This window comes from Plasmodium gallinaceum, assembly GCF_900005855.1.
Source record: "Plasmodium gallinaceum strain 8A genome assembly, contig: PGAL8A_v1_108, whole genome shotgun sequence".
Classification (NCBI taxonomy): Eukaryota; Apicomplexa; class Aconoidasida; order Haemosporida; family Plasmodiidae; genus Plasmodium; species Plasmodium gallinaceum.
Genome location: NW_021628228.1, coordinates 935595 through 952416, shown reverse-complemented (window position 1 = coordinate 952416; position 16822 = coordinate 935595). Strand labels below are relative to the sequence as shown.

General features: G+C 16.8%; 4 protein-coding genes across 4 annotated transcripts; 3 read left to right on the top strand and 1 right to left on the bottom strand.

The window, feature by feature from the left end:
* Nucleotides 1-5857: 5857 nt before the first annotated feature.
* On the top strand, nucleotides 5858-9415 carry PGAL8A_00401500 (conserved Plasmodium protein, unknown function; the record flags this gene model as incomplete). Its single annotated transcript, XM_028670373.1, has 3 exons — nucleotides 5858-6599; nucleotides 6750-6880; nucleotides 7124-9415. The coding sequence occupies 3 exons, from the start codon at nucleotides 5858-5860 to the stop codon at nucleotides 9413-9415; spliced, it is 3165 nt and encodes a 1054-aa protein (XP_028527132.1).
* Nucleotides 9416-11437: 2022 nt separating this feature from the next.
* Nucleotides 11438-13027, top strand: PGAL8A_00401400 (conserved Plasmodium protein, unknown function; the record flags this gene model as incomplete). The annotated part of the gene is made up of 1 exon (XM_028670372.1): nucleotides 11438-13027. The coding sequence occupies one exon, from the start codon at nucleotides 11438-11440 to the stop codon at nucleotides 13025-13027; it is 1590 nt and encodes a 529-aa protein (XP_028527131.1).
* A 955-nt stretch (nucleotides 13028-13982) lies between these two features.
* Nucleotides 13983-14641, top strand: PGAL8A_00401300 (zinc finger protein, putative; the record flags this gene model as incomplete). Its single annotated transcript, XM_028670371.1, has 2 exons — nucleotides 13983-14052; nucleotides 14142-14641. 2 exons carry the CDS (start codon nucleotides 13983-13985, stop codon nucleotides 14639-14641), a joined length of 570 nt encoding a protein of 189 aa, XP_028527130.1.
* A 796-nt stretch (nucleotides 14642-15437) lies between these two features.
* Nucleotides 15438-16121, bottom strand: eIF4E (translation initiation factor 4E, putative; the record flags this gene model as incomplete). The annotated part of the gene is made up of 1 exon (XM_028670370.1): nucleotides 15438-16121. One exon carries the CDS (start codon nucleotides 16119-16121, stop codon nucleotides 15438-15440), a length of 684 nt encoding a protein of 227 aa, XP_028527129.1.
* Between the last annotated feature and the right edge of the window lie 701 nt (nucleotides 16122-16822).

Genomic DNA, 16822 nt, shown 5'->3' with positions numbered 1-16822 from the left:
ATATTATTAAAATAATTAAATAAATTTAAAAAATATATACATAATAATATTATCAAATTAATTAAATAAATTAATATATATATAATATTATTAAAATAATTAATTAAATTAAAAAAAATATATATATAATAATATTATTAAAATAATTAAATAAATTAAAAAATATATATATAATAATATTATCAAACTAATTAAATAAATTAATATATATATAATATTATTAAAATAATTAATTAAATTAAAAAAAATATATATATAATAATATTATTAAGATAATTAAATAAATTAATATATATATATTATATTATTAAAATAATTAAATAAATTAATATATATATATATATATATATATAATATTATTAAAATAATTAAATAAATTAAAAATATATATATAATAAAATGAATAAATGAATAATATTATACATAATACCAATTAAAAGAGTAAAATTAAATAATAAATAATATAATATATAAGATAATATAAATATATTAAACCAAATAAATTGAAATTACATGAATAATATATTTAAAAATAAATAAATAAATTATTTGTAAAATTAAATTTTTTATATAAAATAAATATATATATTAGCATTCTAAATTAATAAAAATAAATTAAAATGCTATGAGAAATGTATATTATAATAAGTTTATTACTTATTAAAAAAATAATATATATAAATTTATTTTATTAATTAATATAATATATAAAAATTATATTAAAGATAATATATAAAAATAAAACGATGCAACTAAGTGTTGTATAATAATTATGTGAATGAATAATAAACTTAAAATAAAAAGAATATAAGCTTTATGTGAACGAACAAATTATAGTTAATAACAAGAAATGTATGTTTTTTTTTTTTTTTTTTTAAATTAATTTTATTAAATTAATGAAGAGTCAAATAAAACTGAAAAAATAATCATGTTATATTCATTAACTAATCGAAGTAAATTCAAATTAATAAATAGAACTATTATAATGCATTTAGTAGTATAATACAATATATATTACTGTTATTAATTATTTGTTTTTAGTAATGTTTTTATGTTTTTATTTCAAGAATTTTTATTATAATTTTCTACAATATTATATATAAGGCTTAAACTAATAAATGTTATAGTTTAGTGAAATAAATAATTTTATTCAAGAGAAAGTAATATTGAACTGGTATTAAAATTAAACATAAATTTGAATAAACATAACTTAGTATTTAAGAAAAATGGAAACTTAAAATAAAAATAAACGATTCCGGGAAATACTAAAATTTTTTATAAATATAGATAAAAATTAGCTATAGAAAATTTTTTCAAATAAGAATATAAAGTAAATATTCAAAACAGAGTAATAATTAAAATAGAATAATAATGGGATAAATAAAATGATAGATAAAACAGAATGAATTATGATGAAGTTTTAATAGATAAATAAAAAGAAAATTCTATGAATAATATGCAAAAATGAATCCTAAGATAACATACAAAATCCAATAAGTAATGAAATAAATTTAATGAAATCAAAAGAAAATTTACAAAATTTTACAAGAATATTTCTAATTTATAACTTGGTATAAATAATAATTCAAATTATGAATTTTATTTCACAAATTTACAGCATTATAAAATTTATATTCCTAATTTTTTTTTATAGTATTTTAACAGAATTTATCCATATAGACAAGTAAGTATTTTCAATTTCTATTTTCTTTTTATGAATATAATTATTTCACATAAGTTTTTATCGCATTACATTATATAGAAGTTCAACATAAATGATTTTCTTCTAGTATGTAATATTTTATGTTTTATCCATATTACAATGATATTACATTACTTTTCATGTTAGCATTTTGAAAAATCATTTACTTCTATTTCTTTTCTATGTACTTTATTTTTTGCTATACTATATGTTACAATTTTATTTAACTATTCTATCTTTTTTAATATTATTTTTTCCATATCTTTATGACAAACAGGGAAAATATATTTTTAGACTTAATTAAAACTATATTTCTCTGTTTTTAATTGTATATTATCTTTCTACTTTTTAAGGTATATTCTGTATTATTATATTATCTATTTTTAAATTATAATTACAAATCATAGATTTAGGATAAAGTAGAAATATTAAATTAAAACATAATATAATGTAATTCTTTCAGATTAACTTAATAATAATAATTCTTTCTTAATAATATATAAGTAAACCTTTTTACCTGACAATATTTAAATTTGTTATCTTTTTCCTATAAGTTTATTAATGGTATATTTCCATAAAATTATGTTTAGGAATATTTTTTACTATAATAATATGATCCTTTTCAATGAATTATTGAAGTGTTTAATTATTATTATATATAATAATAATTATTAATTCCTATTTTGTGCTGACATATTTGAATAATTTGTTCATTTATTTTTCTTAGTGTTATATTTTTTTCTAGTGATAAATGAATCTTCATTTTAAAATTATTAAAAAAGAGTTAATTTTTTAATTACTAAGTATACGAAAATTTTTTACACTAAATATTTTTCTTTCTTTGAAAAATATAAAATTGTAAAAATAATATGTAATATTTAAGGTAAAGTGGAAAGATATTTACATAATATTTCCAATTTTTAAAAATAGACTTCAATCTTCATTCCCTAATATTATAAATGAATAATGTAACAAGTCCTTTTAAATAAAATAAAGATAAATTAAATCTAAAGAAATTTCATTCTCTAAATATGACTAAAAGATAAATAAATAACAAATATATATATAAAGGCAAAATAAAAAATAAATATTTTTATAGTTAATAATAAATTGACTATCTAGTATAATGATTTTTTTTTTGACTATTTTTATTATATTAACAGAGTTTTTCATTTGCCAGAATTTTTGCAATGTTTAAATATAACAATTTACTTAATAAATATTTTGAATTATTATCATTTTATCAAATTTATATTTACATAAATTTACTATGAAAATGATATAGCTGTAATAAATTGCAAATATCTCCCATTTTATAATATTGACTTTTTATTGTAAAAATAAAAAGAATATCTTACATAATATTGAAATGTTGAAAAAGCAATTATAATTGAATGTTTTTCTAATTGCCATAGAAATAAATTAGTTCTTAGATAAAAAAAATCTAATAAATAAAAGGAACAAAATAAAAACATGTATTTGGAATTTAACTTAAACGAAAAATATTATTTAAACCATGGTAATTATATATGAGTAAAAAAAATTAATATTCCAAACAAAGTCCAAATTAAAAAAAATTATATAATTTCCTTTGAAAATATCCACTCGCTTATGTGATAATTAAATCCGTTAGATAAGAACTATTATCAAAACTTCACAAAAATCAATTCATTAAAACATATATAAGCAATATAAATTTCTATATATAAAATTAAAAGTATAAATGTAAGACAATGGTTGTAGTTTAATTAAATTTCTATAATAAATATAAAATATTTTAATAAGAAAATTCTATAAATTGTATTATTTAAGTACAAAATTAAATTTTTCTTATTTAGAAACATATTCGGCATATTACTATTTCATTTTATTATTTTCATTTTTCATACCTTTAAGTGCATTTTTAAAATTATAATGATAGAAATATTGACATCAATTTTTTTATTATTTATGTGCCATTACTTTAGCATAATTTTTTTGTATATAATTAATATATATTGAAATTATAATTCAAATATAGTTTTCTTTATAGACATATTATAAAATTTGTTTTAAACATTATCTAAATTCTGCATTGTAAATTTTCTACTAAATATAAATTCATAAAGATAGAACTTTTCTGAGAATTTATTATAACAAGTTTTTATATGTAAGCATTATAACATGTTAAAATTAATACAAAATGCTTATTAGTTTTTTTTTATTATTAAATTTTGCTATATTCTCTTTTGTAATATTTTTGCATTAAAAAATAGAAAAGTTATAATGAATAAATAGAAAATTTTCTAAAAAAAATTTTTTTTAATGAATTTTTATAAAATGTCTACATTTTATGTGAAATATAAGAAAATAGTGAATGCAAAAAAAATAACATTCTAAAATTTACATATGCGCGTATTGTTTTTAAAGAGTTTAATGAGCATTAACAAAAATAAAACAAGGAAAAAAACTGAATATTGTTATTGTGAAAACATTTAAAAGATCTAATAACTATATATCCACTAAAAATTAAAAAATTTTATAAATAAATTTTTTCATTTATTACAAGAATTTTCTAGCGATTACAATAGAAATTTATATAAGTTCTAGATAAAAATATACAGTGTAATTTTTTTTTATAATCTTTTTGCTTTTTTATTAAAAGAAGTAAAATATAATTTGAGTAAAAAATATTTATCAATTTTGTTCTGTTTTTAAATTTATATTTTTATCTTTTAATAATTGATTATTTTATGAGTAATATATTTTCATTTTAGAATATTGATAAAGTAGCATTCAATTTTCTTATTAAAATGTAGAACGATATAAACCAAAAGCAAGAAATATGAAATAGATAAAAAATTAAATTTCCTAGAAGGAAATATAGTTTTTATATTTATTAAAGTAAAATAAAAATAATTATAAAAAGATATGGAAATTTTTTTGGAATAATAAAATTGAAACTTTTGATGAAAACCAACAGAAAAAATTAATATACTCATGAAAAAAATTTAACTAAATTGTCTCTTCCTATGGATTTTAAATGTTAATATATTAAATACATAATATTATATTCTAACATTGTATTTTTTTTTATGGTAATCCTTGATATAAATAAATATGTATATATAAATGAATATTAAAAAATTTTAAGAAAAATTTACAACTTAAAATTGTTGTTAGTTTTAATTTATCACATGCAATAATATATACCTTAATTATTACTTTTATTTGTAGTATATAAATGTTATTGTATGTATTTTTACAACTATTGGTTTCTTTACATAATATTATAATTATTTAGCTATATTAAAAAGAAATTCTAAATGAAAATAATTTCAAACCTACTCTTTTTTCTTTTTTTTTTTTATATTTATAAAAAAAGGTATCCCTTTTTGAAATATTATCTTAAAAATATATTTTGTCTTTTTCATAATTTATTCACCTTAAAAAATTTAAAGAATTAAAATAAGAAAAAAAATTTTTTTTTACATATTTTTTATAAATTATGAATATTTAATATTTCTCAAATCATGTATATTTATTAAATTATTTATAAAATGTTATATCTAATTGTTAAACTTGTAAAATAAAAACAGATAAATTCTACGTTTAAAAGAAAAAATATAAAATTTTAAGTGCACTTATGTACTTTTAAATGTTAACAATATTCAGAAATTTAACATTAAAAAAAAAATTTATTTTTTAGTAAAAATATTATGAATAATTTTAATTATTTTTTTGTATTTCATTTCATGGATAATATTTAAATTATTAGTAATGAAAACAAAATATTTTTTTAATTGTTGGAATATAAAAATTTTTATTTACAATATGAAAAATATTTGAAATATCTTTTAATAATGCAACATATTGTAATTATATTGTATTTCTTAATGTTTTTTAACTAATGCTATTTTTTAATTTTATTTTAGAAAGAAAATTTTATTTCGAAATAGTAAATATATCAATAATTTTGAAGAACAAAAATTTAAAAAGAAAAATATTATGTTAAAGAAAGAAGTAGTAATTCAAAGGAAAATATAATTTCTAAGTTTTAAAATTTTTATAAGATTCATAACTATTAAAAGTAAAAAAAAGCCATATTTTTCTATTTTAGCAATATTTCGCATGCAAATATATGTCTTTTAAATAAAATAATAATTAAATTTAAAAATGCATAATCTTTTAAAAAATACATTAAACTTCGATAACTTTAAGAATATTAAACTTGATTTAATTAACAAAATAAACTCTTCCGATAACAACGATTATCATGAAGAAAATGAAGTATTTAATTTTTTAAGAGATAAAAAATTTGTTTCTGATGAGTTGTATTTTAGTAAACGATGGAATAACGAGAATGTATTTTCAGTTAAAAAAGAATTAAGACATATTAATAATTTGAAACTTTACTTGAAATCTATCAAAAATTTTAGCATTAATGAAGAAACAAAATTAAATAAAAGTAGCAGAGAAAATAAAAATGTTCATGAAAGAATTATGAATTTTTCCTCATATTTTAAAAATAGGAATAATGATGATATTGATGGAAAACACAACATAAAAAATGTGTTATTAATTAGCACTCTTTTCAATATGGGGAAAAATAAACATAGATTAACAGATAATATGTTCCGTAAAACATTGTATAAAAAGATAGGAAAAAATGGAGTTAAAAAAAAAAATAAATATGAAAAGCCTACATTAAAACATATTTTTGAAATAAAAAATAACTGTAAAAAAAACTTGAGAATAACTCATTTGAATAGGATAAATCGTAACATAAATGTTTATCGTTGTTATTATAAAAAATATAATATTGAAAAAAAATATTTCAGAAACAAAGAAATATATTTAAAACAAAAAATTCCATTTGTAACTTTTACTAAAAAAAATAAAGGTTTTATAAAAAAAGGTAAGAATATAGAAACTTCTATTAAAAATTTTTTTTTTAATAATAACAATAATAAAAACAAAAAAAATACTAATGAAATTTACTTTAAAAAAAAAAAATTATATTTAAAAAGCAAAAAATATATTTATGATGAATTTAATAATAATATAGGTAGTAATATAAATAAATGTGAAGAATTAATTGAAGATAGAAAATCATTTAAAAGAAAGGAACATTATAGTAATGATAAAGACATTCCTTTAGAAAAAAAAAATTATTTGAATTCATCTTTAAATACAAAGGTAATTCGTCTTTTTCTCAACTATTAAAAAGCCTACTTTGAAATCATATATCAATTTAATGGCAACATAAAAATATACAAAAAGTGTATATTTACTAAGATTTTACACATTAATTAATTTGAATTGAAATTATATATAATATATATATATATATATATATATATATATATATATATATATCAATGAAATACTTAAAATTTTAAATAAATATTTTAATTTTTTAATTGATAAATTTTTTTTTAGGAATATAACAGAGACACAATAAAGGAGATAAAAAAAAATATGAAGAAATATGAAAAAAATTATAGGTATGATAGAGTTAAAAATTCATGCAAAGGGGGTTACTTAAGCAATTTAAAGTTTCTAATATTTAATAAGGAATGTAAAGATGGAACTATTATATTCCAAAAAAAAAATATAAAAAGCGATGAATTAAAAAAAAATAATCAATATTTTAAAATCACAAAATTTGATGGTATAAGTAAAACATCTTCAAATTTGAAAAATATTAACTTAAGTATATTTAGGAGAATGAGCACAAATAATCAATATAAAAATAAAAGAGAAGTTAAAAGAAATAAAGACTTACGTTCCGATTTTCACAGTAATAATATTAATTTTTATGAAACACTGATTAAGAGAGAAAAATACAAAGAAGAAAGTAGAAATAAAGATTTTTTAGATAAAAGTGGAGTTCAAAATAATGGAATGAAAGAAATTAAGGAGAAAATTCAAAAAACGCTTATAAGTTTAAACAACATTAAAAAAAATAATTATAAATTAAAATTTTGCCTTGAAAAAGAAATTATAGATAATACAATTCACCACAATGAATTAAAAAAAAGCATATGTTCTCTTTTTAATGAAAATATTCTACATAGAAAGAATGTTGAAGCGCGCAAAAGTAGTCCAAAAGAAAAAATTGAAATGAACGAAAGTAATAGAAACTTGTGCAATGAAAGTTACATAAAAGTGATTAAAGAAAGTAGTGAAAATGTAGATAATGATTATTTGTATAACAAGAATTGTAGTAAAAATTTAGAGAAAAATACTACAATACACAAAAAAAAAAAACTAAACGTTTTTCTCGATAAAATAGCACAAGTTAAAAAGAAAAGAATTCACAAAAATTGTGATTTTTACGATAATTCTAATGACAAGAAAAAAGAAACGACATTGCTTAGGGAAAATAAAAAAAATATTCAACTTAAAGATAGTAATATAATAGAAAATTTTTCTGAAAGTAGCATAGGGTTAGTAAACAATACAAAAGAGAAAAGAGATATTTTAAGTGAATCTAAAAGCATAGAGTTTTCTGGGATAAAACATACAAGTATAAAAAGAGAAGAAAGTATAAAAAATTTTAATAGAAATATGAAACTTTTAGATAGTTTAGAAAAACAATATTTACCTTACTTAAATTTTATAAAATTAAATAATAAAAAAGAAAGAAAGAGTTCTACTCTTATTAGAAGTCTTTATGAAAATCCAACAAATTGTAAAATTAATAGTAAAGTTATAGAATATGATTTGAATTCTAGAGATTATACATTAGGAAAAGATGAAGATATAAAATTTTTTGAAGAAAAAAAAAATAAAATAAATACAGATTTTAATAAAGACACAAATTTATTAAATACTAAAAAATTAAGAAAGAGAAATCATAGTTACAAAAGTTTACTTCACTGTACAAGTTTAAAGGGTGATATAATTGACATAAAAAATAAAAATAAAGTAAATAATTCCAATTTCGTTACTCAAGAAAAAAGTAATATATTGAAAAATTTATATAGAGAAAATGTTTGTAGAGATGAAGAGATGTTAAATAGAAATTTTTCAAAAAACTTTAAAGATAACATTAAAAAGGAAGTAAACAATAAAAATCATTCCGAAATGGTAGAAATGATGGAAACTTATAAACAAAACAAATGTCTTAATGACAATGACAACTCGTATAGCAATGATGAAAAAGAATTTAATGAACAGATAAGGAAAAATAATGAATATAAAAGAAAAATATATAAAAAGGAATATTTGGAATATGAAAATAAACAACTTAAATCATTAAATGAAAAAAAAGATAAAGAAGATAATATCCATATAAATAATACTATTAATGGAAATATGTTTAATGGCATTTTTGTTGATAATAAAAAAGCAAATTATGATGTTAATTCAAATATTTTTGTGGAAAATTCAGTTAATTTGGAACAATTTTTTTTAAATAAAGCAAAAAAAGAAAAGAAAGATTTTGCTTTAGAAGACGTAAGAAATATTAAAAAAATAATAAATTGTGAAATATATGTAAACGAGAAATTTGAAAGAATACACAATAGAAATAAAATTGCAATAAATATAATTGAGAATTATTTAGAGAAAAGAAAAAGAGAATACTCGGATTTTCCAAAAGAGAAAAATAATATATACCTACAAAAAAATAATGTCATGAAAAATTTAGATGAAAAAAAAAACTTAAAATTTTTACCAGGCTTATATGAACACTACGCTTTTTTGTTACTTAACTTTAGAAATTGAGAAGCTAGTTGATAAGAAAATTTAATAATATATTTAATTATTTATATTATTAGCTTTAAGTTATTTTTTTTTAAAACATTTTTCTTATGGAAATATAGATAGTAAATTATTGAAAAATCATAAAAGGATAAAGCTAAAAGGCGGATAACTTTTCTATTAGGAAAACCTAAGGTTATAATTTCGTATAATTTTAATTGGAGCAATAATTCATTATTTTAAATTTTTATAATTATTCTAACTTTTAAAAATATAAATGTTTATATATTTATATATATATAGAAAAATAATTTAATTTAATAGTATACATAAAATATGTATGACATTAATAAAAATTAACATAAATTCATATAATTTTATTAAAAAAATGAGAATGTTATTGTAAGTATATTATTATTGAAACACATTAAAAAAATTTTTAAAAAACTGTATTATTTTATTTTTCTTTAATTATAAGGTTTCCCTATTAAAGCTTTATTATATAATTCATTAACGAAGAAAAAAAGAAAATATTTTGTTTAGATCATGGATAATTTATTTTAAAGTAAAAAAGAATGTAGAAATAATTATCAAAAAATTTTAAAATTTTTACATTTTTACTTTATTAAGATCAAAAAATGAAATAAAATCTTTTATAAATACCATTTAAGAAAAAATGTTATTTTTTTGATAATTATATTTAAATAAATGTTAGAATCATTCATCTTATAATTTTGTCAATATAAAAATATTACGCATCTAAAATTTACATATATAGGTTTTTAATATTAAAAACTATATATTGCTGAAACAAATTATATTTTATGTTGTAGTTAAAAATAATGTGTTTTAAGTATTTTATAATTTTGTATACTTATAACAATACAAAGTATACTCAATTTTAAATAAAAATTTTACATTGATAAACACAATTCTCTTATAGTAAAAATAGAACAGTATTTAATAATTTTTTTTTTTTTTTTTTTTTTTTTTTTGTTATATTTCTTCTGTTTTTTTTATTTTATTTCTAACTGTAGCGAAATATTAATTAATAATTTTTTGTTAAAAACTAAATATATGNAAATAAAAATTTTACATTGATAAACACAATTCTCTTATAGTAAAAATAGAACAGTATTTAATAATTTTTTTTTTTTTTTTTTTTTTTTTTTTGTTATATTTCTTCTGTTTTTTTTATTTTATTTCTAACTGTAGCGAAATATTAATTAATAATTTTTTGTTAAAAACTAAATATATGTTAATATATTATTAAAAAAAAATTTTTAAAAAAATGTTTATAAAGAAAAAATTTAGACTATTTATAACATTTTAAGAAATATTAATAAGTTATTTTTTTGAAAATACAAAAAATTAGTGTTTTATATATAAAGAAAAATTATATATAATTAAGGAAAAAATAATTAAATTATAATGCACTAACATTTAAACATTTATGTTTTTTTGCAATGAATATTTATATTTTCAGTTAATTGAATCATTAAGATAAAAAGATTTCTAGATTAATGAAAATTTTTAAAGTGTGCAAACATAATGTATGATGCAAAAAGGAAAAAAAATTAAGAGATAATAGGAAAGAAATTGTATTGAGTTACAATGAATAAGAAAGAGATAAAAAAAAAAAAAAAAGCATTAAAATATATATATTTTATTATTAATATTGAAGAAAAATGTAAATTGTCTGCAATAAGAACATTTAGAATTTGAAAATTTTTTTGTTATAAATTTAAAACAATGAAACAAATGCAGGTAATAATTAAATTATAAATTTAAATAAAGATTTTTTGAAAAAAAGAATTTTGAAAATTCACTTTTTTTTTTTTTTTTACTTTATTGTGTTTTACTTTATTTTATTTTACTTAATTTTGTTTAAAAAATAAATAAACTATTAATATTTCGGAATGTACTTGAAAAAGTATTCCAAAGTTTTTTGGTTATTTACTTAAAATTAAAAGTATTTAAGATTGAAAATAAGAAGTATTTTAATTTTGGAAGAATAAAAAAAAAAATAAATGCTATTATGATAAAATGAATAATAATTCTACATATAATAATTCTATTTATGAAAAATTGAGTAACTATTCAAATTCTTATACTGAAAATAATGATGTAAATTCAAATAATGATAAAGTAAAATTATCAGTACTTTGTAGGAATAATACAGCCTTAAAAGATGGAAAAATGAAAACAGAAGATGTATTTATAAAAAATGTAGACAACATATTTGAATTAAATATTTTAAATAATGTTAACATAGAGCGTTCTTCATCAGATATTTGTAATTATATAAAGACATCTAGAATAAATAATATAATTTTTGATGATAAGCATAAAAAAGATGAAATAATAGATAAGAATATAAAGGAGAACAGATATAAAAAGAAATGTTTAAATAATTATTCTTCTTCAGAAATATCCCATAGAAATATGTATAATCATTATTTATTCAATAAAAGCTATACATATTTAAAATCGAAATATGTTAAAGAAAAAAGTTTTGATTTAGAAAAAATAGAAAAAAATAAAGTTACAATACATAATATGGTAGACTTTAAAAATGAAATTAATGTAAAAAATATTAATAAACATACATGCAAAAATACTTGTGATTTAAGAACAAAAAAAAAAAGAATTTCGAAAGAAAAATTAAATGCAGAAAAAAGTTCATCTGAAGAAAAAGATAATTATCTAAAATCTAATATATCTCATAATGATGACTATGGTTATAACAATCATGTTAGCGGATTATCTCTATATGAAAATAAAAATTATGATTCATTTGTAGAATATATAAGTGAAAGTTCTAATAATTCTCTTAACAGGACAGAATATGTTTCCCTTGAAAAAAATGAGCCTAGTGAAAGCAAAAAATACACAAATAATTCAGAAAAAAATAATAATTCACCCCAAGATTCAATGAAATGCTGTGGGGAAAGATATTCAAAGGGAAATAAATGTACAATCAATGATAATTCTGAGTTAATGGAAGTAGATCTCTTAATAAACAGTGAAAAAAAATCACATAATAGAAGAAAGTTAATATTTTATAATTATGATGATAAGAAGAAATTTACAGAATTTCTTATGGCTGAGATAAAAATAGAAACAAAAATGTATAAATTAATTTTATTTATTTTTATTTTAATATTATTATTGTTATCTAAGAATATTTCTAATTATATAGTTATTACAAGAAAATGCTACAATATATATGAAAATCCAATTAAATCTATAAGGAGAATACTTAAGTTTATATTTATAGCTCTTAAAATATGTTATAAATTTTGTTGTCCTCTATATTTTTATTTGATATCTTTTTTATTTATTATTGTCTTACGAATATTTGTTATTCTAAATATTCCAATTATTTTTTTACTACTATATGCTAAATTTGTTTTGAGAAATGAAGAATCCACTGCTAGATTGTATTTTATTTTTCTTTTTAACATTTATAAGTATTTTGTTTTTCAATTTTCTTATTTTTTTAAAAATTTTACAGAACAAATTTTTTTAAGTGATTCTTTAACATTTATATCTAGATCAGTTGGCTTAGCTATCAGTTGCATGTGCAAAGTATTACAAAAACTTTATAATCATATAATCCATATATTTTCATAATTTCAGAAAAAAAAATCCGTAATGACAAACAAGTTTCATGAATTGTATAAGAGTATTATGTCTTTGTTTAGAATCATTTATTACTACGAAACTATTAATAAAAAAATATTAACTAAATTAGTACAAGAAAAGGAATAACAATCTTATAAGTAATGCTAAGTATTACCAAGAATGAAGTAATAAGAAAGCACTAATTAACATAGCTTATTGTTTTCTTAATTGTAAAATTGATAAAACTTTATGATTTCAGAATTAAATTATAAATGTTGCAAGTGTAAATTCAGAATTAAATTTTATGTAAAATAATAGATAAAATATATATATATATATATATATATATATAAATATTGTATTTTGAAAATACCTTTAAAGAGGTAAAAAGCATTATATGAAACTAAAAATTAAATAAATAAGAAAATGAATTTTTAAAATTTACAAGTTTGACCTTTTTATTATAAAATTTTTTTTTTATATTTTCAATTAAAAAATGTATTTTTAAAGAGAATATCAAACATATTTTAACATTGCTAAAATAATATATTAAAAAATAAAAAATAGTACTCAAGTTTTGTTATAAGCCTTTAGTTTCATATTTTCATTCAGAAATACTAATTTTTTTTTTTTCAGTTATGTGTAATAAAAGAATATTTTTATTTCTTTAATTACTATGAAAAATTTAAACAGTGCAAATGAAAAAAAAAAAAAAAAAAATTGAGCAATTTTTTTTTGTTTTATTAATTATTCGTTAATTTTTTTAATTTATATATTTTTATAAAAATCGATATTTAATTTAAATAACTACGATTAAAATATAATTAATGATCTTTAATCAATATATAAATCATAAAATTAAAAAGAAATTTTGTTTTTATATATTAAAAGATTAAAAATCATAGAAATTTAAGAGAATATTGAATTATCAAGTTATTATTCACTTTAGAAGAAAAAACTTAATATGGACATTCGTACAAAAACTGTGAATTCAATAATATTTTCATTAAAAGGCTGTAAAAATAAAAATAAATGTAATTCTTTTTTTTTTTTTAGTCTAATATAAATGTATATATGCACATACATTCATTTATTAAAAATGTTAAATTTACTTCATTTATAGATATATTGTTAATAAATGAATTACTTTCACTTTTTCCACTTCATGCTGAAAAGAGTTTAAGATTATGTTTACAATGGAAAATTAAAAAATACACATTAATAAAAGAAAGTTTATTTTCTAAGGATTTTAAATTTTTTGGAAATTCATTAAGGATAAATAAAAAAACACTAAAAAAAGAAAATAAAAAATCTTTTAGTGATACTAATGTTGTACACAAAGAGGAAGGATTAGGAAGAAACATATTTAATAAATCTAAAAAGAAAAAATGGAAAAAAACGAATATACATTTTTTTGTAGTTAATGGAAATAATAAGTATATCGTCTTAAAAAATTTTTGTTCATGTTTTTACTTTAAGGAAAAGGTGTTATGTAGTAATAGTGATGTTTTATGTAAACATATTCTATCCGTTCTTTTAGCAAAATGCTTCAATTGTTATTCAAATATTTGTTTAAACGAAGATTTATTTTATGAATGGTATATTAAAAAATTACATATTTGAAAAAAAAAAAAGAGAAGAAAAAATTTTAGTTTTTATAAACGTGTATATATATAAAAAAAAAGCATATAAAAAATATTAAAATGAGCAATTACATAATATGCGCAGTTTAAAAAAAAAATTAACAAAATAATCATAATATATATATAAAAAAAAAAAAAATTCTCTTTAAATTAAGTTTTTTATAAAAATTAAAATTATTTTCTTAAAAAAAATATGAATATCATATAAAATTTTTGTGATTTATTTTTTTTAACTTTTTTTAATTAACGATAAAAAAAAAAATTAAAAATTTTTAAACTTTAATATATTTTATACTAAAATAAACTACAAATTTAATATGAAAAATAAAAAAAAAGTATAATAAAATCAAGATAATTTACATATTTTGAAAAAAAAAATTTATTTTTTTATCTAATAAAATTATTTCTATTATTTACTTTGCATTTTGAAATGAATAGGACTTTTAATTCAATTTTCTCTTATTGGATAATAATAAATAAGATATATTTTGTAAATCTGTAAAAATATAAAGCAATAATAATAGGTCTTATTTATTATTGAAAAATTTCCTTTTCTATGTTATAAAAAATTATATAATAAATAAAGAGAAAAAAAGGAAAAGGAAAAATTAATAATGAATTACATATAATTCATATTCCGGTAATAAATATCTTCATTTTTCTAAAAAAAAAAAATTACTAATTACAAATTTCAAAATAAATTAAAGTTCTTTTTCCTCTTTTTTTTTTTCTTTTATTTTCCTTTTTTCTTCTATTTTCATATATATATATATAATTTATCTATTAGCGTGACTAAGAGTTTTTGACCTTGGTGGGAAAATATATGAACCATCGATACGAGCACACATATGCTCTTCAAGTTCCTTTCTTAATTGATTTTTAACATTTTCATCATTTATTTCAGTAAACCATATTTCTATTCTTATATAACCAAAGCGTGCTATATTTAATTTATCTACTAATCTAATTCCAGTTATTAGATCATAATGCTTCAAATTACATCCAATAACTGCTAAAACAATATTATTCCAGAATTCATCTATTTGGCTATATGGATAATCTTTAGGCAATATTTTGTACTCAAAGTGACCTCCTTCAGAATTAGCTGGATCTTCCCACATAGGCTGAATATTGTCTCTAAATATCATGAGAGCATCAACAATTCGAAAAATTCCATCTTCTGATAACCTTGTCATACTCTTCTGAGTAAGCAAGTCACTTGGCTGGGGTAACCTATTCCAGAGTTGCCAAAACTTCTGAACACTATTAAATTTAGCTAATGGTCTTGTATAATCCTTATAATTATTGCTCTGCTTAATTTTGTTATCTGATACTTGTTCCCATATAACCCAATTATATTGTAATAACAAAGGATTAGATAAGTCTATTTTAGTTGCTTCTAATTTTTCATTTAAATCAATTGCATCTCTACTGTTTCTATTAAAAGTTAAATACTTCATTTTATTGTAAAAAATAAAATATATTTTACGTTTAAAAATATATTAATATTTTTTAGTTTTTATGTACTTCTTTTTTATAAATTTTCAAAAAGTAAGTACGGAAATACTATAAGAAAAAAATATTTGTTCTTTTTTAAACACAAAAAATAGAAAAAATATGCTTAAAATTTATACTAGCTCTTATATCTATAAATTCAAAATTTATGTGTAGATATAAAAAAAAAATATATATAAAACGAAAATTTTTATAAAAATTTTATTAAAAAAAAAAATAAGTTTTCGTATTAAACTAATTTTTAATTTCAATTTATAACAATAAAAAAAAATAAAAGAAAAAAATTAAAAGAAAAATTAATGACAGCATTATTAATCCAAATATATATATAAAACAAAATGATTAAGAATAAATTTTTTTTTTTTCTTATGGTAAATAATGAATGAGTAAACATTTGCAAAAAAAAAAAAAAAAAAAAAATTCTTAAATATTATCAATATTTAAAAATTTAAAATTTTTTTTTACATTAAAATAGCTTACAGAAAAAAAAAAAAAAAACTGAAATAATTACCAAAGGCAAAACAGTTATATGTATGAAAGACCTATTTTTTTTTTTTTTTAAATATACATATTCTTCATAAATATGCATGCATTTTTAACTTTAAAATTGTAGAATTGATAAAATTGATAAATTTTTTAATCTTTA